The sequence below is a fragment of the Sturnira hondurensis genome, unplaced genomic scaffold (genome assembly GCF_014824575.4).
Source record: "Sturnira hondurensis isolate 20B ecotype Veracruz unplaced genomic scaffold, ASM1482457v3 Scaffold0005279, whole genome shotgun sequence".
NCBI lineage: Eukaryota > Metazoa > Chordata > Mammalia > Chiroptera > Phyllostomidae > Sturnira > Sturnira hondurensis.
Genome location: NW_028077910.1, coordinates 14,097,094 through 14,117,987, shown reverse-complemented (window position 1 = coordinate 14,117,987; position 20,894 = coordinate 14,097,094). Strand labels below are relative to the sequence as shown.

Here is a 20,894-nt window from a genome sequence, read left to right as displayed (position 1 = left end):
ATGTTGGAATGTTTAAAGATGTCCTGGAGGTTCTTCCAGGTCTTGAAGATGTCCTTCATTCTTTTCTGTTTGGTTGTTTGTTTCTTCCTTCTGGTCTACTCCATAGATTTGAGTCCCACTTTTCTTCCCATCACTATTAGTTCCCTGTACATTTTCCTTCATTTCACTTAGTGCAGCCTTCATTTTTTCATCTAATTTGCGACCAAAATCAACCAGTTCTGTGAGCATCCTGATCACCAGTGTTTTGAACTGTGCATCTGATAGGTTGGCTGTCTCCTGGTCTCTTAGTTGTATTATTTCTGGAGCTTTGATCTGTTCTTCCATTTGGGCCATTTTTCTGGTCTTGTCCCACCTGTTACGTATGAGGGGCACACCCTTAGGTGTTCACCAGGGCAGGGAAACCCAGTCACTGGGTTGTGATGCTGTACATGGCGGCGGGGTCCAAGAGGGAACAATGGCGCTTGCTCTGCTCTCTGTGGACCTTAGTCCCTTTCCTCACTTCCCCCAAGCAAACTGGGCCTTTCTGGTGCTGATTCCCATGTGGGTGGGCTTATGTGCGTTCTAGGACCCTGTGGGTCTTTCCAACAAACTCTACTGTGAGGCTGGGAGTCTCTCCTGGGTATCAACCCCCACAGTTGTTTTCAATCAGAGTTTTGAAGCTTTATTTCCCAGCACAGGGACCCTGGGTTGCTTGGTCTGTCTCGCTCCCCAGTTATCTGTGCATAAATGTGGGACCGCTGCCCGTCAGCCAGTCACCTTGTGCGCACTGCTTTGCTTCACAATTGCTGCCTCGCTGGGCATTTTTGCCCATTGCCACCCTGCGCTTAGGGTCTTCCAGCCGCTGCCTGCACGCCCAGGGTGCCTTTCGTGGCTGGTGTCACTGCTTCTTGTGCCACAACCCTTCTCCACTCAGCTGCCCGACTCTGTCCCACCTACCAGTCTGGATGAATGTGTCTAATTCAGCTCCTTGGCTGTCCAACTTCCATACAGTTCAATTTTATGTCAGTTCTGGTTGTTACTTGGTTTCTAAATTTTTGTTGTCTTTATTTTGGTTGTGCAAGGAGGCACGGTGTGTCTACCTACACCTCCATCTTGGACAGAAGTCCCAGTAAGCTAAAATAAATAAAATCTCTAAAAAACCCCTAAAGCTACACTGATGATTGCTGTTAAAACGTCCCAACTACAGCAAATTCGACATCAAAAGTGTTCTGAGAGGATTATAACTTGCATCTATTACTCTGTTCAATTCAGGGCAGGTTCAGAATTAACCTCTTGATACTTATATCACCTGAACAGGATATTTAGAATCCCCAGATTTACATAAATCCAAAGATTCTGTTTCCACATTTCCAACATACCTGTTTAATCCTATAGATAGCTAAATCATAGTAACAGCTACCATTTATTTTTGTTTTACACACATTATCTCACTTAATTCTCAAAACCTATTATTAACTCTTATCTTTACAGGAGATAGAATGACTAAGATTCAAATAATCCTGAACTTGTACAACTATTAAAAATCAAAGTTGTGGCTTATGCTAAATTAAGAGTGGTGGGAAAGAGGTAAGCTTGAGACTTGAGAAATGCCTCAACTCCTATACTTGTACTCTCTCCCTTCCAGGCACTTCCTCCTAACAAAGACATCAACTATCCCTTTTGGGGGAAAAATACCCACTGAGCTACAGTCTAGAGGTAAGGAGCTGATTAAGAAACCTTCTCCCTTCAAGGTTGTTGAGTCACACAAAAGCTGATAACAGGGAGTGAGGCGATGTAGCCTACTGCCAGGTAAGGTCTAGATTCCAGAACCACGATTCAACGTGACCTCTGGTTTCTAAGTTAATGAAATATAAGTCAACCAACAGTCTACTCAGCTTCTAAGGATACTGTAAAAGTCTATAAATCCAAGCAAACAAACAGTTGTGATTATTCCATCTCTATGGCAATCCATGACCCTGACCTCAACAAAAGTAAGTGGGCAACTTCCACTCCCGGCTATTTACACAAAGAAAACAAAAACACTAATTTGAAAAGATATATGTACCCTCATGTTCACTGCAGCATTATTTACCATAGACAATATATGGAAGCAACCTAGGTGCCCATTGGTAGATGCAGGGATAAAGAAGGTGCGATTTGTTATGAAATGTTACTCAGCAAGAAAAAAGAATGAATATTGCCATTTGCAACATGGAGAGACCTAGAATATATTATGCTCAATGAAATAGGTCAGACAAAGAAAAATACTGCATGACTTAGTTATATACATGGAAATAATAAAAAACCCCACCAAATGAATAAACAAAATGAAATAGAAACGGACCCACAGATACAGAGAACAAGCTGATGCTTACCACAGGGGAGGCAGAGGAGTGGAGGAAGAAAAGAAGTTGCACCAACATGGGGCTAGTTATTAGGATTTTCTAAATATTATTGTGCAGGTTGTCTGAATTAAAAACAAACAAAGAAATGTCCACCTGCTTCCATTAGGGACTGAAAATAAAACTAAATGGGCTACTAAAATGTCTAGTCCCCCAAAAGGAAATCCTCTAAAGTAGGAGACTATCCCAGAAAGGCAAACTAGAGTTATGAAATTAACCAAGAAACTAACTCTACTGCTACGAAAAAGGGTCTCAGGGTCTCAGGATATTCCCGGCCAGCTGTATTTCAGCTATGGACCTGGTTAATCATTGTGTTATTTTCCCTTCTTCCCTCTTCCACTGTTTTCAGCCTCATCATTGTAAATTGGGAACATGGGGAGAGTGAGGAGAATAATTAAAATTCACGTTTATTTATAATGTTCCGGACCAGAAGTTTGAAGTGGATGGGATAACTGGATGAATCTGAATTATCTTCTTTTAGGGAGGAGATGGGTTTATTTTCCATTGCATGTGGAAAGCTGCATTAGTTAAGTAGTGCAATTCTGAATTATAAATATATAAATAAGGGTATGTATGTCTGGTAACTTGTAAAGTGGCTCTTAATGATCTTAACCTGTTGGTATTAACATCCTTGTGCAAGTCTCTCCATTTGCGTGCGGACTGGACCATGTAGGAGATTGCTTCTAATGAATTAAATATGGTGAAAGTGATGAGATGTCACTTCTAACGGGAGAATATACACATGGACATAAATGGGACAGGTCTGATCATGGGTTGAGGCTCAGCAATGAGTGATAGAGATTCATTAGACTATTCTACTTTTATATATGTTTTAAATATTCCATAATAATAAGTTTAAAAATTTAAAAATAAGTAAACAAAATGGAGAAAAATTCTAGTGTACCAAATCATTATGAATATGGTGACCACATTATCCAAATTTAAAAATTTGGATACTTAGACTAAAGAATAATGGAATAGATCTGTCCAAAAGATCACAAGATATATGCTTCCAAATTTTTATAGAATTTATGACCATCTGAATTCTGAATACTGAAGATAGGGGCAACTGATACTGACAGGAGAAAGAGGAGGAAGAAGGTCAAGTTCCCCTTTCTTTGGCAGAGGCTTTGCCATTGGCACACTGTCTTTGGCCTCTTCCCCCTACCTTTCATCAGTTAACTTTCAAAATATCTGTTGAGTGCTTACTATACACAAGGCATTGGACCAGGTCTTCTAGTCCAGGGGAAATAAAGACAAGCGAAATACAGTGCAGTGTAGGTAGGAGGCTGACAACTAAATAGAGAATCCCTCCCTCTGATGTTCTCTCCCTGTGAAACATTTCCCCTTGCCTCCCCTTTCTGCACCCCAACCTTTCTGTCTTAATCTGCGAAGTATTTCACTCCAAAATTACCTGTTTTTCTTCCTAATTCCCAATAAGAACTTCCTATTATTTTCCCATTTTGGCTTGCCTTAGGTAATTCTTAAAAGGAAAAAAAAAAATAAGGTTAAATAAACTCATACAACTATAAATAAATAATGTAACCCTGATGTGATGAGAAGATTAGTCCTACCTTGGCATTAGGTGCAGGAACTAAATCTAATTTATCAGAGCTTCCTCCCTCCCTCTTCGGCCAAATCTGCACATTTTCTAAATGCCTCATGTTTCACTATCCCTGATCGACCCCATAACCGCAGCAGCTGTGGGCACTCAGGGTCTATATTAGTGAAAGGTTCTTACCTTATATCATAAAAAAGTCACTAGTAGTATAGTTAAAATACATCTGATGTGACTGAATTTCTATAAACTTAATTTAAATATAATTAAGGAAAATAATTCCATAATCTGTGTAGCAAACTAATGGGAAAAGAAGCAGGTTTAACCCACCATGAACCCTAATCGTACCTGCATAGTCCTTCTTTTGGTTAAAGTTACTTGGAAGTTTTTCCACTCCCAACGCTGCTCCACCACGTGTGCAAAAACGACATGCCCATTTCCGCAGGCTCCGGCGACCTGAGTGCCATCGACCGACCACGCAATATTAAATATGCTGCCCGTGCTGGGCTTCTCTAAGGCGTACGACCACTGGGAAAGAGAGAACAAGAGAGAAGCCAATTTAGTTTTAAAAGATTTTAAGTTTTAAATTACGCATATGTTAACAGTAAGATAATTTTTTGAAAAGTCTTCATTCTATAAGTATTAAGAAATATTTTTGTTATTGAATCATAGTGTACTAAACAAAACATGTAAGTTTAAAGTACATAGTAGAATATGTATGAAACATGTAACATGTTTAAAATCTCTCAAGAACTGCAAAGTGCCCACACCATTTTGAATCATATTATTACTTTTAAGTAACAATACTGGATGGGTACATACAAAAATTCTAGAAAAAAAACCAAGACATCTACTATTAATTCTCAAGGATCTTTATAATCCCTACATCTAAGAATTTCCAATCATATTTCAAGAATGTCATTACAAATTGAAACTGAACATAATATAACTAAAACATCTTTGATATACACTTTAAATTGTGAAAGTACAGGTAAATTGATCTTTTTTTTTCAGAAGGCAGTACGTACAAACTCTTCCAAGACCTATCTATGTGAGAATATTACCTAGAGGTATCCAATAAGCATTAGCTGGAAGGAAAAAAAAGAAGGGTGTGTGTGTATAAGACAGTAGGAAAAAAACTTTGAAAGATGGTCTTATATGCATTTTCTTTCATTTTTCAGATGCAAATACGTATTTGCTATTTCAGGACCCAGGGCAAGCCACCCCCAAATATCTCACAATGGCGTGCTGATTACCAAGAATTAAAGTTACTTGAAAAGCAGCTGCTGTGAGAAGGGCACTCTGAATGCAGAAAGCTCCGCATGAGAGGTGCCTTTCGGGCTCTGAGGGGGTGACACACCCTAACTGCTGGAGTCAAGGAACCCTCCTGAGCTGAGAGCCTCTTTAAAAACACCTTATTATGTTTTACTAATATGCCCCCCAAGGCCTCTTTTTGTTTAGATTCCTTACTAATGTGTACCCCAAACCTCAGGCTTATTCTGTCAATTCTCCACAAATTCATTGTTTGTCTAAAAGTATAAAAAGCTGGCTGCTTCAATCATTTGCCTGAGTATCACTGATGATCTCACGTATGGACATATGTTTTTTTCTCTTAACCTGGTGTTTTGTCAATTTTATTAGTAGTAAGAACTGAAGAGGAAGTAAAGGAGGGGAATTTCCCTCTCTCAACAGCTAGAAGGATGGTTTATTTACTTGACTAAACTTACACACTTCCCTTTCCATTCTTCCAACCCTATAGCCTGTAGTCAAATTGTCTTGATATTTTGTTGCTATTGTTTCTCTTGGGTGAATATTTATTTTTGTTCTATACATTTTTTCAATATTATTAGCTATGGGCTTATTGACAAAAATGTGGAGGAAATGGCAAAAATACAAAAAAAGATTTACTCATTCATACAACTATAAAACAAGGTTTTATATCCCCAATAAAAGTTCCTAAATACAATCAAAGTTCCTAAATACAATCCTAAACACCCCCTTCAGACTTCTGTTCCTTAAGTAAAAGGGCCAATGATTGAGTTGTCAAGGAGGTGGTAATAAACAAACCAGACTTTACTACATCAGCAGCATGAAAATATTAGAAACTTCCCTTTCTGAAATTAAGAGTAAGTTCAAAAAAGGAATATATGTAATACTTGAGGTCCTCTTTTTAAAAATAAACTAAGGGGGGAATGGTGGGGGAGGGGGTGTGTGGGTAGAGGGGAATGAAGGAGGGAAATAGAACAACTGTAATGGTATAATCAAGAAAATATATTAAAAATAAATAAATAAAATAAAATAAATCAGTGTAGACAGCAAGCAGACTAATCATCTGCTTTGGGCAATAAAATGAAACTAACCCATTTGTTCTGACAAATGAGAATTATAAACTACAACATGACTACTACTTTACATACAAAGTGGCTGATATAGACAAATGAAACTCAGTTTGATAACATGTCATACTTAATGGCTTGGATCAGGCTTATGGCACATCTCATTCATTCTATTAATAAATCTAGTCTATTCTTTATGGTGTAGATGGAACAGAGAGAGAACTTATTTTAAAACCTTAGATTCATATTTTAAAACTATTTAAAGTATGATTTTAAAACACTCAAAGAATTAGAAAGAACCATCTGACTCAAATTGAACACACAAATATCTAAAAACTCATCCCTGATCTTAAGAAAATAAAATGTTCAGATTACTATTACCCTGTATTCCTCTGACTTCTTTCACAGCCCACATAAACCAACAAGAATAAAATCTGCAACACGCAACTTATCCCCCCCCAAATTTTCAAAGAACATAAATCATGATATACCTGTTATATTAATTATTTTTAAATTTAAGAAGTTACTTCTTTTTCAGATTACTGTAGTAAGAATAAAAAAACATACAGCACAAGCAAATCACCAGAAAACAGGTCTTTAATAGTTAATAAATTTGGGAGGACAGGGTTATAGTTTGTCCAGTCAGTAAATTTGATGATTTTTATTTGTAAATCAAATGACCTATTTATCATTTGTGCTTTTAAAGAGACTTTAACAGTCTAATCTCTTCTCCAAATATGCCAAGGAATATTGCATTCAGGACTGCATTTCTACCCTTCAGAATAGAATGAGGTAGCTTCCCCAGATATAATGTAGTGTAGTTCTAGCAGTAAGAGCCCTGAAGATGAATTTTCAAATACCCTCCACTTACCGTTACCTCTTTCTACTACCTAACTATCCCCTACTTTCAGATAATGTAACTCATAGTGTGCTCAGACCGGCAGCATCTCTATCTTGAGTGATCTTGTTAGAAATGCAAATTAACCAGTCCCACCAGATCCTAGAGTATCTGATCCTCTAGGGGATGGGGGCCAGGAAACTTTCTTCTTTTTTAGTCTTAGCAAAGGTTTTTTGTGTTTTTTTTTTAAACTTTAATTGGTGTCCAAGTACAGTTCTCTGTCTTTTGCTCCCATCCCAGCCCACCCCCTCAGTGTTCCCCACCTCCCTCCCATTTCCACCCCCCCTAGTTTTTGTCCAGGTGTCCTTCATACTCAGGCCAGGAAACTTTTAACAAGTTCTTCAGGAGATACTTAAATGTGTAAAGGTTAGGATACTGGTTTGCAACTCTGGCTACACTTTAGAATTCACCTGGGAAAGTTTAAAAAAAATACCAAAGCCCATGAATTCAACCAGTTAAATCCAGAATCTCTTGGGGGTATGTCTGACTATGTCTTTAAAATTCTCTGATTTTAATGTAGAGCCACTGTTCAAGAGAAAGTGAACTCCATACTTTGGTTTCAGACTATCATGAAGTTGGCTCACTGTGAACACCTGGCCAATCCACCTGCTAACGCTTCAGAAAACCATGTGACCTCCTTCTTAGCCTCTAAACCAGCTTTTCACAGTTATGTGTAAATTTGGTTTCTTACATTCATCAATCTGTTTTTTTCCTTTTTTATTATTAGAATTTTAAACATCCAAAATCCAGACTGCAGGGACCTACAGGACGTGACTCAGTTTCTTCAACTATAGAAAAATGCAAGGGGAAAAAAGATGCAGAAGGGGAACTCACAAATCAAGAGATCTAAAAGATTTGTCAGCCAATCACAATAACTACCTTATTTGCATCTCAGTTCCAACCAACTGAAAAACAAGACAATTGGGAAAATTTGAACAGTGACTGGATACTGGAAAATTTCAAGGAATTACTCAACGAACAATGAACACTGTTCATTATTTTTAGGTTTAATAATGTTATACAAGTTACATTTTAATTTTACTTTTTAAAGATTTTATTTACTTTTTAGAGAGAGGGGAAGAGAGGGAGAAAAATTTGATACAGCTCTTGGCTGCCTCTCGCACACCCACAACTAGGACCTGGTCCACAACGCAGGCACGTGCCCTGCCTGGGAATCAAACTGACCACCTTTCAGTTTGTGGGCCAGCACTCACTAAGCCACACCAGCCATGGCTAAAAGCCTCTGTTTTTAAAAGTAATGCGTGGAAATGTTTAGTGATGAAATCACATGATGTCAGGGATTTGCTCAAAATAATCCGAGCCATGGAGAAGTATGTGGTGGCACAGATGAGGTAAGAATTAGCCATTAGTTGGCAGTTATTGGAAGCTGGGTAATGGGTAAACGGAATTAAGTTGATTCCCTCGTAACCTCCAAATGTCACCAATAAATGTTACTGCTCAGTATCATGAATTCACTAATTTTAACATATTTGATGTATTATAATAAATATGTATAATGCTCCAATTAGCCCAATTTTAACCAGTGGGATCCCTTTAAGTTGGTTCTTTAGTCTTTTTCACAGAATCTTGTAGTCTTTGCTCTCTTTTCCTTGTTTTCTAGTTTGACAAAACGTGCCAGGTTCGTATTTCATACTTCCTGACCCACATTCCTGGGTCACTTTCCTGACCCACATTCCTGACCCACACCTGGAATCAGCCTTTTCACCAATGGGCTCTAGCTCATTTTACAGAAATGTGGAAGGTGGTACCGAGAGAAAACCCTCAAGTGCTAGGAGTTCTTACTGCTACTGAAGGTGCTCATTGCTTTTCTAGGACTTTTTAATGAGCAGAACTAAGGAATCCTTTTCAGGAACTCAAACTGACACTTTCTATTCAAACCCAGGAACTACAGAATTTCCACTTATCCTAACCAATCCTACCTCAGTATGTCCCTTCACCTAGCAAAAATCCCAGTTCTTCAGAGAACTAATACAAACGCTCAAAATAATAATACTAAAATCACGATTGCAAGGGGTTTTTTTTCCATTTTTTTGCCCTTAAGCCTATTTCCTTTTTTAAAAAATAACAACATTGCGATACAGTTCACACACTATAAAATTCATCATTTTAAAGTACAGAACTCAGTGGGTTTTTAGTACGGGGTTATACAACCATCACCACTACGTAATTTCAGAACATTTTTATCACCACAAAAAGAAACCGACCCATGAGCAGCACTCCCATTACCCCTGTACCCCACCCTGTGGCAACCGCTAATCTATTCTCATTTTCTACTCCTGCCATTTCATATAAATGGAATAATACACTAGGTGGCTTTTGTGACTGGCTTCTTTTACTTAGCACAATGTTTTCAAGGGTCCCCCATGTTGTAGCATGTGTCAGTGCTTCATCCCTTTTGACTGCCAAATATTGTATAAACATAACATTTTGTTTCTCCATTCATCATTTGATGGGCATGTGGGATTTTCAACTTTTTGGCTATTATGAACAATGCTACTATGAACATTTGTGTACAGGCTTTTGTGTGGACATATGCTTTTGTCTCTCTGGGTACACACACACCTAGGAGTGGAATTGCTGGGTCTATGGTGACTCTACGTTTGAGGAACTGCCAAACTGTTTTCCAAGTGGCGGGGTGATTTTCTATTGAGTCTCTACTGTGAGCACAAGGAGCAGACAACCAAATCATTCAGTTATTTAGAACGGCTCCTCTCTGTGTAGTTACACATACAACTAAATACAATTAGGCTCATTTATTTCATTTACTTTTCAGTTTTAGTAATTGTTTTCTAAAACTTTAATTTTGTTTTATAGTTATGTAAAATATTCACACAGTTCCAAACTTAAATTTATATATATACCTTCCCCATTTTCTTTCCCCTATAAATTGTCTTTTATTCTACATTTTATCCTTATATCTTTCTACAATGTGTGTGCGTGTGTGCAGACATCAGCATTTACCTAAAACAGGCAGGAGCAGTGCTACAAATATGTCTAAAAATATACCAGATATTATCTACTATAGTATATGAACACATACATTCTTTTATTGCCATTGACAGTTTTTATGTAATGCCTATGTATATACATGTGTCTTTCATATGTGGTCTATTTAATTTGCTCTTCCTCTTTTTTAGAATGTATTTTAGTATTCAGAAAGGTTTCTATTTTTAATCTAATGATTACCTTTATACTAACTATTTTTATAAAAATACCCTTACCACCATGCCACATTTTGGGGTATTTTCCTATTGGTTGTCTACTATAAGCAATACAAAAATTAGGAGATATCCTACCCCTCTCCTCTTACCCATATCTGATTTTAGGTAATATCCTTTTATTCCCAAATTAATACCTGGAAACATAATTAGTAAGTTTATTCTACTTTTTAAAAATCCTCACCTGAGGATATGTTTATATAGATTTGGGGGGAAGAGAGAAACATCTCTATGAGAGAGAGAAACATCCATCTGAGAAACATCAATTAGTTGCTTCCCATATGTACCCGACCGGGGACCAAAACCACAACCTAGATCTGTGCCGTGACCAGGTATTGAACCTGCAACCTCTTGGTACATGGCACAGTGCTCCACCCAACTGAATAGCCTGACCAGGGCTACTTTTCATATACTTTCTCATCCTCCCATTTTGCCATGTTAATGACTTACAGCCAATACATACTATACTATATTCTTCACCGACATCATTTTGTCTTAGTTCTACTGATGAGTATATACTTGGTGCTCATGACCACTCCTTAATTTACTATGTCCCTAGTCATGTTGTTAATCTGAAGCTAATTTCCTGCTAGACTCCTCTAAACACTCATGAGAACAACATTCCTTAAATTCCTACATACCAGTTTATTTCAGTTTGTTTATGACCTTTATACTTAAATGTTAGAATGGCTGGATATAAAACCTTTGGCTTACCTATTCTTTTGTTTTTTAGTATCTTATGCTAATCTATTGTCTTCTCATATAACCTATTGCTATCAAAGTCTGATGACAGAATCAAGATGGAGATGTAGGTAAACAGGCTTTGCTTCCTCGAACTATAGCAAAAAGCACGACTAGACTACAAAACAAATATCACCCAGATTCATCAGAAAATTGAGCTGCATGGAAGTCTGAAAACCAAGAATTTAAAGAAGCCACATTCACCCAGACGGGTCGGAGGGACAGAGACACGGATGGGCACAGAGAGGCACGAAGAGGCAGAGAGGTGTGGCGACATGGAACAGGCAGTCCCACATCCACGTGTGGTAGATAAAAATTGAGAGGGATATCTTGGGAGCCAGGTATCCCAGTCCCAGACTGCAGCACCCAGCCCAGGACTCCAGTGCCAGAAGATAAGTCCACATAACTTCTGGCTCTAAAAACCTGTGGGAGTTGGGGCAGCAGAGGAGACTGTGGGATTCTCAAGAGACTCCTCTTATAAGGCCCACAACAGACTTAGGACTTATGCAGACCCACCCCTCTGGGATTTACCACCAGGGAACAGCTGGAAGGTCACCAGTGACATACAGAGTGTGAGGTGATTGGCAAAAGGGCAAGTGCTGGGTGGAACCACACACTGATGTTTCTCTCCCATGCTTTCTCCGTCCCTTCCCCTCTCTCAAAAAATAAATAAAGTATTTAAAAAAAATAACCTTGTGTCTTTTGCCATTTCCTTGCTTCCTGTTCCACATTCTATTTACTTTAAGGCATTATCCATGATGGTTTTTTGCTCTCATATTCCTTCTAGTTTGGTCTTCACTTTTGTAATAATTTTTCCTTTTCTATAATTCTCTCCTGAGTCCTGATATCTCTCCTTAAAAATTTCCCATTCTCACCCTGGTTGGTGTGGCTCAGTGGATTGCTCGTTGGCCTGCAAACTGAAAGGCCACTGGTTGGATTCCTGATCACGGCACATGCTTAGGTTTCAGGCCAGGTCCCCAGTTGGGGCCTGCAGGAGGCAACAGCTGATGTTTCTCTCACACATTGATGATTCTTTCCCTCTCTCCCTCCCCTCTCTACATAAAATAAAAATTACATAAAATAAAATAAATACATAAAATTTAAAAATACAAAATTTCTTCTTCTCTAGTTAAATTTTCTTAGTTCTGATTTATATGGTTATTTCACAGCTTTTATAATATTCTTAATATCCTTCAACATTGCAGTGCTTGTCTTATTATGGCATGCTTTCACTGTCTCTGGCATTACTATGTAATGTGACTGCGATCCTGTTCTGCTGCTCATTTTTAAGTGAAATGGTTTTTGTTATTCTTTTGAAAGGAAAGAATTTTCCACCAGGATAGCTCCAGAGTTCTCTCTTCTTTTGCTTTCTCATGGTGATTTAAAAAAAAAACACTCCATTTTTTTTGAGACCATCTTTTACTTCTTTCCTCCATTTTTATTGGGACTTCCTATCTTTTTTGCTCAATTTTCTCCATTCTGATCAATCTGGATTTTACTCCTGGACATTTCTGCTCAGGGCAGGGTTTGGTCCTGGCAGGAAGCTTGATTTGTTGGTTTCGAGAGTACATTAGGTCTGCACAGCTACAGAGCTGTGAGACCCCAACATGGCCCTTCCCACACACCCACTTAGAATTGGATCCAGCAGGTGCTTACGGCGATTTGGCGAGTTTTTCTTTTCTCCTGGTCTGAGAAGCCTGGTTGCCTTTCCTTTGCTTCTTCACACACAGATTCTGATACCACTTGTGCCTGCCATTAGCACTTGGGAAAACAACGTGTATTTGGAAGTTTGCAGGTATACAGTGTCACCTAGTTTCATTGTAGTTGTTTGTGGGTTTTAAAGTTTATGATCTCTGATTTTCTTTGTTTTATGGGGAGATTAGAGAAGATTCAAAAACTGTACCACTATACTCAACGACATGGAGAGATCTCACAGACATGATTGACCAGAAAAAGTCAGTCACAAAAGTGCAAATACTGTATGATTCAACTTATTACAAAGTTGAAAACAGGTGAAACTCATCTTTGAAAGTGACAGAAGCCAGTTACTATGGAGGGTAACTGACTGAAGGGAGCCACAAAGGAAATTTCTGGGTTGTTAATAACGCTCTATTATCAACATGGGTGGTGGTTTCCTGGGTATTTACATTATATAAAAATTTACCGAGCTGTACATGTAAGATACTATATACGTTATATCTCAATTGTTTAAAAAATGCTGCCTCTCCCATTATCTTTCCCCCTCAATCTCTTTTTATTAAAATTATACTCATGCTTTGTTTTCATAGTTTAATAGTGTTTCTAGGCCATAATATTGAGCTAAAATAAGTATTTAACATCAATACTAAAAGTAAAAGGATATATAAAATATAGTAATCATAACTGTGTAAAAACCTGCTCAAAGACTTGTAAGGTGCATAAAAAATGAAAATATTTGATTTTATGACTACGGGTATTATTTTTTCATTTTTTGTTTTCATTATCTTTTGTATACTTCTTTTTGCCATAAATTTCTTCAAAATATGTCTTATATCTAATTAAATTATTTTATATTAATCACTATTTGTGCCTACACAATACTGACGAGGTTTTCTATTTCCTCCCCTAATTCCAAACAATACATTGTAGGTAACAGTTTTCTTAAGATACAAAATACAAAAAAGGAAACGAAAAATTACTTTTGATTTGGTGAAGTACAACTAATTTTGAAAAACACAAGATGAATAAGCAAAAAGCAAAAGGAAAAAAACAGGAAAATTAGCAAGTATAAAAGACGTTTATAGAACACCAATGTGATCTGTATTCCAATACGACATCCGAGTTATTTTGAGCCACCTCTGCACAAGGATACAAGAAAGCGCTGCTGGGCTTTTGAGAGACTCAGCGATGTATTTTGGTCTAAAGGCAGTCCTGGAAAGTTGTAGAGCTCACCACAGTGCCTTTGGCTCTGGGCAAGTGTCTCCCCAAATATAAAGAAGTTGATGGCCCCCCAAAAGGGCCATCTCCCTGGGTAATAGTATTCTATGCCTCTCTCTTCACTTTCTCATGCAATACCTGCTCTTGGTTAACCAAATTACTGAGAAAGGACCTGATAAGAACAAGTTCAATTTGTTACTCTCCTGATACTATTACATTCTAAGAAATAACAATTTCTTAATTTAAAGCAATAAGGCTAATAAGAGAAATTTTGTTATCAATAAGAATGTGGTGAAAACCTTCCCGTGGACATTCCACCTAACTCACTGCTAAGACTGGCCCTGACCTACAGTTACAAAATTATAATTTTCTACAACAAATTACCACAAACTCAAATGTTTCAAACAATACAAATGTATTATCTGAAAGTTCTATAGACCATACATCCAACTCAGCATTCCCCAATCTAAAATCAGGGTGCCAGAGGGTGACGTTCCTTTCTGGAGGCTCTGGGGCAGGGCCTGTGTCCTCAATCATGCTGGGTGTTAGCAGAGTTCAGCTTCTTGGAGATGTAGGACTGAAGTCCCCATACCCTTTCTGGTCATTCGTGGCTTCCCGAGGCCACCTGCATTCCTCGTCTTGGTCTCCTTCCTCTCTCTCTCTCTGTATGTATGTATGTACGTGCATGTGTGTGTGTGTGTGTGTGTGTATATATATATATATATATATATATAATTTTTTTTTTACTTTTAGAGTACGTTGATTAAAGCTGGGGACAGTGAAACAAGGGAGGGTCTAGGACAGAAGAAGCAACACAAGAGAGCCTAGGCGGGGCTGTTTTGGCTCTCTAGAAATGTTACAGAAAAGGAGTGAGCCAAGGTGGGGCTGCTTCGGCTCACTGGAGAGTCAGAAAAAAGGGGACCCTGGACACAGGTTCAGGGGGTTAGCCTGGGGCAAGCTGCCCCTGCCCATTGCTCCCCTGGTTACAAGTCTCATGGGGATCCTTAGAGCTTAGGAGATGCACACCTGTGAGGGAAAACAAGGGGAAGGGGAAAGGCACTGGTGTGCTCCCAGGAGGGAGAGTGCACCCCCTTCCTCCATCTTTAAGGGCAGTGACAGCAGGTTGAGTTGCTCTTTGAGTCTCTCCTGCTTCATTGTCTAACCCAGCTAGGAAAGATTCTCTTCTTTCAAGGACTCATATGATGGGATTGGGCCAACCTGGATAATCCAGCACAGTCTTACCATCTAAAGGGTCATACCTGTTATCACATCTGCAAAGTCCCTTTTGCCTTTTCAGGTTGCTTATATTCAGGTTCTGGGGATTAGGGCATGGGCATTCCTGGGAGCCCATTATTTGGCCTACCATTAAATGATAGCAGTCAATTTGGGGATTTTTTTGAAAGGTAATTCATTTTTTTAAAAGATTTAGATTCATTTATAAGCATAAATACTAGAAAAATATTTTTAACTAGTTTGGGCTCTCAGAAAGTTTATTTTCACAATTAAAAAGTAATCAAACAATGATTTGACCATGTTGTCACCAAATGGTAGTAGAATCTTGGATTTTTCATGTGGTACTGAATTATCAAGGATATCCAAAAGAAAACATTTAAAAATGATTAAACAAGTTGCTTTAAGAAAAAAGCAAAATAGGTTTATGACATCAAACAAAACATGTATTTAATATCCTATCATGTGAATTGCACAAAAGCACTGATACTATATTGAGAAAAAGAAAGCTTTCATTTTTCATGACTGTTTCCCAATAGTATGAGAAATTAGACTGGGATGAAACCTTCCTCAGAGAAAATGGTGACATGTTAAAATACTGAGGAAAAAGTCCTTATGGAGCAATTTTAAATCATCGAATCTATAACCCCTAACAGATGATACTTCAAATAATAAGATATGGCTTAATGGTCTAGAAAAATCTATAAAATTCTTTAAAAAGTAGATGGAGAGGAAGGGAAAAGTAATTTAACTACAGACAATGAAATAAAAGAACATCTTTTCTTAAATCAGAATAAAGGATTTAAAATTTTTTACACGACTGGTATCTCTGGCAATGACTAATTAAAATGTATGAAGGTTGCAAGCTTGATTTATGAAGCATTTATAAGTTGAAGGAAATACTAGAGAAGAGATTGTACCACTTTTCTCCCAAAAGGGGGGTAAGGGTACAACAACCTAGCTGGATTGCCCATGAGAAACAGAAGCTTTTGCATAATTTTAGCATATGTGTATCTAAAGAACATTTCTCAAACAGAAGTAAAATTCTTTGCTTCTACACATAGAAAATTAAATTGAGATCTTTCAGTATAAAAACTTTTTAAAAATCAAAATCAAATTTATGCAGGATATTACATTTACAAATTTTAAACTAACTTTCTCAAAAACACCAACCAAACTGACTAATGGGATTAATTCTAGTAATGAACTAATGAACTAGTCAAAATACTACCATGTTACTTGAGTTACTTTAATTCGGTTAAATTAATGTCATAAAAACCAAACAAAATCTTTTGTCTGCATAATGACCCATTAAAATGCAACATTCATGGAACACCTACTATGTGTTAGCTGTTGATTTTTCAAAGTTTAAAAGTAAATTATGTAATAAAACTCTGATTTTGTATATGCTTGCCTAGTTTCTCACAGCAAGTCTAGACAGCAGGGTCCTACTGTTAAGAAGTACAGTTGCCTTAATTTACAGTTTATACTTTATGACTTCTGAAAATATAATTCTAATTTTCATTACACAGGCAGAAATTCCTCTGAAAAGAAATCTCTCAGAGAATTAAACCGAAAACTTTTGGCAAATTAGGCTAAACTGGCTTCGAACACAAAAAGGTAACTTCCTGGGTTGGCTCCTCCCTCCATTTTCAGCACCTGGCCCTCACCAGCTGTCTCTCTGGCGACTGTGTTAGCGTCCTGGCTGCCTGGTTTGTACAGCACACTTCAACCTGCCCGGGCATATCTGATTAGATCTGCCACGAGCACCTTACCTAGGCCAGGCCAGAGACAGGCAAACAGAGGCAAAAGACACAAAGGGAACATTTTCTGTTTTTGTAGCACTCCAGTTTCAGATTCCTGAAGCCTAGCTACATCCTTCCCTGGCTTCTAGAAGATATTCCTATAACCTTATAACCAATTCCTCTTTTTGCTTAATGGCTTCTGCTACTTGTATGCAACTATAATGAAATGCAGAGTAACTCTGAAGTCAGAGGATCAGCCACACTGCTCCAGCCCTGCTTCAGTCTTTCCCACTTGTAGCATGCCATGTTCAGGGCTGCCTCTTACATACAACAGCATTACGCTTAAACACAAAGAAACAAACAACATGCTAACACTACCCACGAGAGGAAGCCAGCATTATGTTCAATGCCCATGGAAAAGATCTCAGAGAATCGTGAAGTTAAAAGAGGTTAAATAAATAGGCTTAGCCCAGCCCATTCATTTTATATATGTGGACACTGAGGCCCAGAAGAACCTTTAACTCTGTAAATTCACCACTGGAGTTTTGACTCCAGAGCGCTACCAACACGCCAATGCTACTCCTACACCAAAATAAAACAAGCAATCATACTAGAGAGAACAACGATTGAAAATGTGCCTATAAAGTGTTGACCTACTATGATATTACACCCCTTAGAGGCCATTGTTTTTCTGTCCAATTGCTTAAGCAAGCAGATTATTTTCCAATAGGGAAATAAGAGATATTTAAACTAAAAAAATATGACTTTACAATAATAACTTGTAAAAGTACTTCTTAAATGCCTACCTCACCCTTCTCTTTACTCCTATGTAAATACACTTGGTTAAAAGGATCCTCAAATGCATATATCTTTAACCAAATTGAATGAATTCGAGTCATAAAATTGTGTTTTCATACACAAAGTTTAGGTGGAAGAGAAAATAGATGGAAAGTTGCTTAATTTCTTCAAGGTACATTAAATGATTTTTAAAATCAATATTCTCTCTAATACACCAGGAATTGGCAAATTTCAAAGTGTCTTAAATTAGGTGTTGATATAAATCAGTGGTTTTCAACTAGTGTTGTTGCCACAAGAATTTTTAAAACATGAAATATCTGACTATTTGGTGAGGGGCACTGACCTCTTTTCCCTTGGATTGTCAAATTCAAAAAATGTCACCCTGGCTGGTGTAGCTCACTGGTTTGAGCATGGGCTGCAAATGAAAGGGTCACTGGTTCGATTCCCAGTCAGAGCACGTGCCTGGGTTGTGGGCCAGGTCCTCAGTGGGGGCCACATGAGAGGCAACCACATATTGATATTTCTCCCCTTCTTTCCCCTCCCTTCCCCTCTCTCTAAAAATAAATACAATCTTTAAAAATAAATAAATAAATAAAAATAAAAAGGTAAAAATTGTCAACAGCCAGCACAATCATAGCTGTCTGGTATGAATGAAATCAAAATTATACTTTTTTTGTCAGATTGGCAAAAATAATATTTTTTGGTGTATACATAATTTTAATTATTAGTTTACATATGCCATTAGATGAAAAAAGTTGAAATCACCTATATAATTGACAACAAAAAGTTATATACAACAGTAGAACCAGTTACTGCAGATGATATCATCATTGCAATGAACTGAATAGAAGAATAAAGGAACAGAGGGTAATGTTTTTATTATAATGACAAACTGGATATTCAAACACAGAGAATATAAGAATGGCAAAGTTCTCTCTTACACAAGCAATAGCACCACCTGCTGATAAGTAAAAGCTAAAAGGTCAATAGATCTTTTTAACTGTGCTGAAAGGTACCTTAAACATTCAAAATTCTCCCTTGACTTCCACTACATCTAATTTAATATAATGCAATTAATATATTCTGCATATTTATTTATGACTATGTTACTTTGAAAGATTTTACCTTATATATTTGAATCATGCCTTTCTAAAAATCAATCAGATGGCATTATTTTAGGTGTGGTCAGGGAATATCAGATACAAACTAAATGTACATTATTGAGTGGTACATTACTGAGTGGGTAGTAAAAATAAAACTTATTATGGAATCCAGAGAAAAACTATGGTACTGTGGCTTTTAATTTTTCTGTCATAAGTAATTCACATACACCATAATTTCCTTTACTAACCACTCAATAATGTACATTTAGTTTGTTTGTTTCTGATATTCCCTGACCACACCTAAAATAATGCCATCTCCCATACCCAGCTTTATTTTTGTAGCATTTATTCCCATTTAACATACTACATATTTGTTTTGCTTGTTTACTTATAGTGTTTCATCTGCTAGAATAAAAATTCAGAGCCAAGAATTTACTTTCCTTACAGCTATTTAACACTTAGGGCAAGTGCTTAGCATATAGTAGACTCAAATACTGGTGAAGGAATTAGTAAATATGAAAATAAATGAGCAAATTAACATGCAATACATTTTTTAAATTCCTTGAAAGTATAAGTTTTGTCAAAAGTTTCAAGGATCTTGATAAATGTTGCCAAGTTATACTTGAGAAAAGTTGTACCAATAAATGAGGCCTTCAATGCATTATAAGAAGGCCCATTTTCCCATTCTCTGGTAAGTGGGGAAAAGCAGTGCTCTGTAATTCTTTTTTGTTTTTTTGCATGAAGCTCATTTATTGAAGTGACTGGACATATTTGGGGGTTCTAGAGGTATTTACAATGTACTTTCATCCTTTGTTCATTTTTTTTCAGTTTCAGATTTTCTATTGGGTTCCTTTTTGTAATTTCTGTCTCTTGATTGATCTTTTCTATTTGTCCAGATCTTGTCCTCTTGGTGCCCTTTAGTTCTTTGAGCATATTTAAGACCATTGATGTAAAGTCTCTGTCTTTAAAGACTTTAAGTCTAATGCTGGGCCTCCTCATGGATGGTTTTATTTATTTTTTTTCTATGAATGGACCATACATTCCTGCCTCTTTGTATGCCTTGTAATTTTTTTGTTGAAAAGTAGATGTTTTGGATATTAGAATGTGGTAACGCTGGAAATCAGATTCTCCCCGCTCCCCAGGTTTTCTGTTGTTACTTTCTGAAGGCTGCATTCATTATTTATTTAGTGACTTTCCAAACTATTTTTGCCAAGACTATTGTTTTCATGTGTAGTCACTGAAGTCTCCATTCGTTATCTCAGGGGTCAGCTTGTGACCTGACAGAGCCAAAAAGAAAGAAAAAAAAAATACTCTCTCACTCTTTGCCAATTGGCTCTGAGCTCACTCAAGCACTCCAGCCACACTTAGCCAGGCCACCTATAATTTTTGCTTAGCCTTCACCTCCTGCTTCTGATGCAAAGCTCTGCACAAAGATCGGCCAGTGATAGCATCCCCTCAGGTCTTTTCTGAGCCTGTGTCTGGCTCTGAGCAAGTGCGTTGTTCTCTGGATTCCTCAGTATATGTGAGAACCCTCCAAAGCCTTTATTCTCCCAAGTATGTTCCTCTTCAGCCCCCTCTCTCCTAGGCTTTTTAGTCTGTCTGCTGCTTGCCCAGGTGGCTTCGGTATGCTATTTTTGCTTTCAGCAGAGGCCACATGGGAAGCTACTCCAGCTCTGAGAGATTCCCAAAGGAGGCAAAACAAAGACAAGCCTCTGTGCCAATCCCTCTGAGAACCACCAGACAGGTCAAAAAGTATAATCACAATTTTCTGAGAACATGGTTCATATTCTCCCATCTGGCACCAGCAAGCCTCACCAGAACACAGGCTACTTCCCCCCTGACCACAGCCAAGCTGGAAATGAAGAATGGTAAGCAGGTAAGCAAATATGCCACAGTGCTTTCTTACCAAAATTTAGCAGTCTCTTTCTTCATTAAGCATTCTCCCTGAT

The 20,894-nt window shown here is 37.6% G+C and overlaps 1 protein-coding gene across 1 annotated transcript in view; it reads right to left on the bottom strand.

The window, feature by feature from the left end:
* IFT80 (intraflagellar transport 80) overlaps positions 1-20,894 on the bottom strand; it is a 111,952-nt gene that overhangs the window by 38,789 nt on the left and 52,269 nt on the right. The window contains exon 9 of the mRNA XM_037046640.1: positions 4,288-4,467. Coding sequence (XP_036902535.1) covers positions 4,288-4,467 — 180 coding nt within the window. The remainder of the gene's footprint in view (positions 1-4,287; positions 4,468-20,894) is intronic.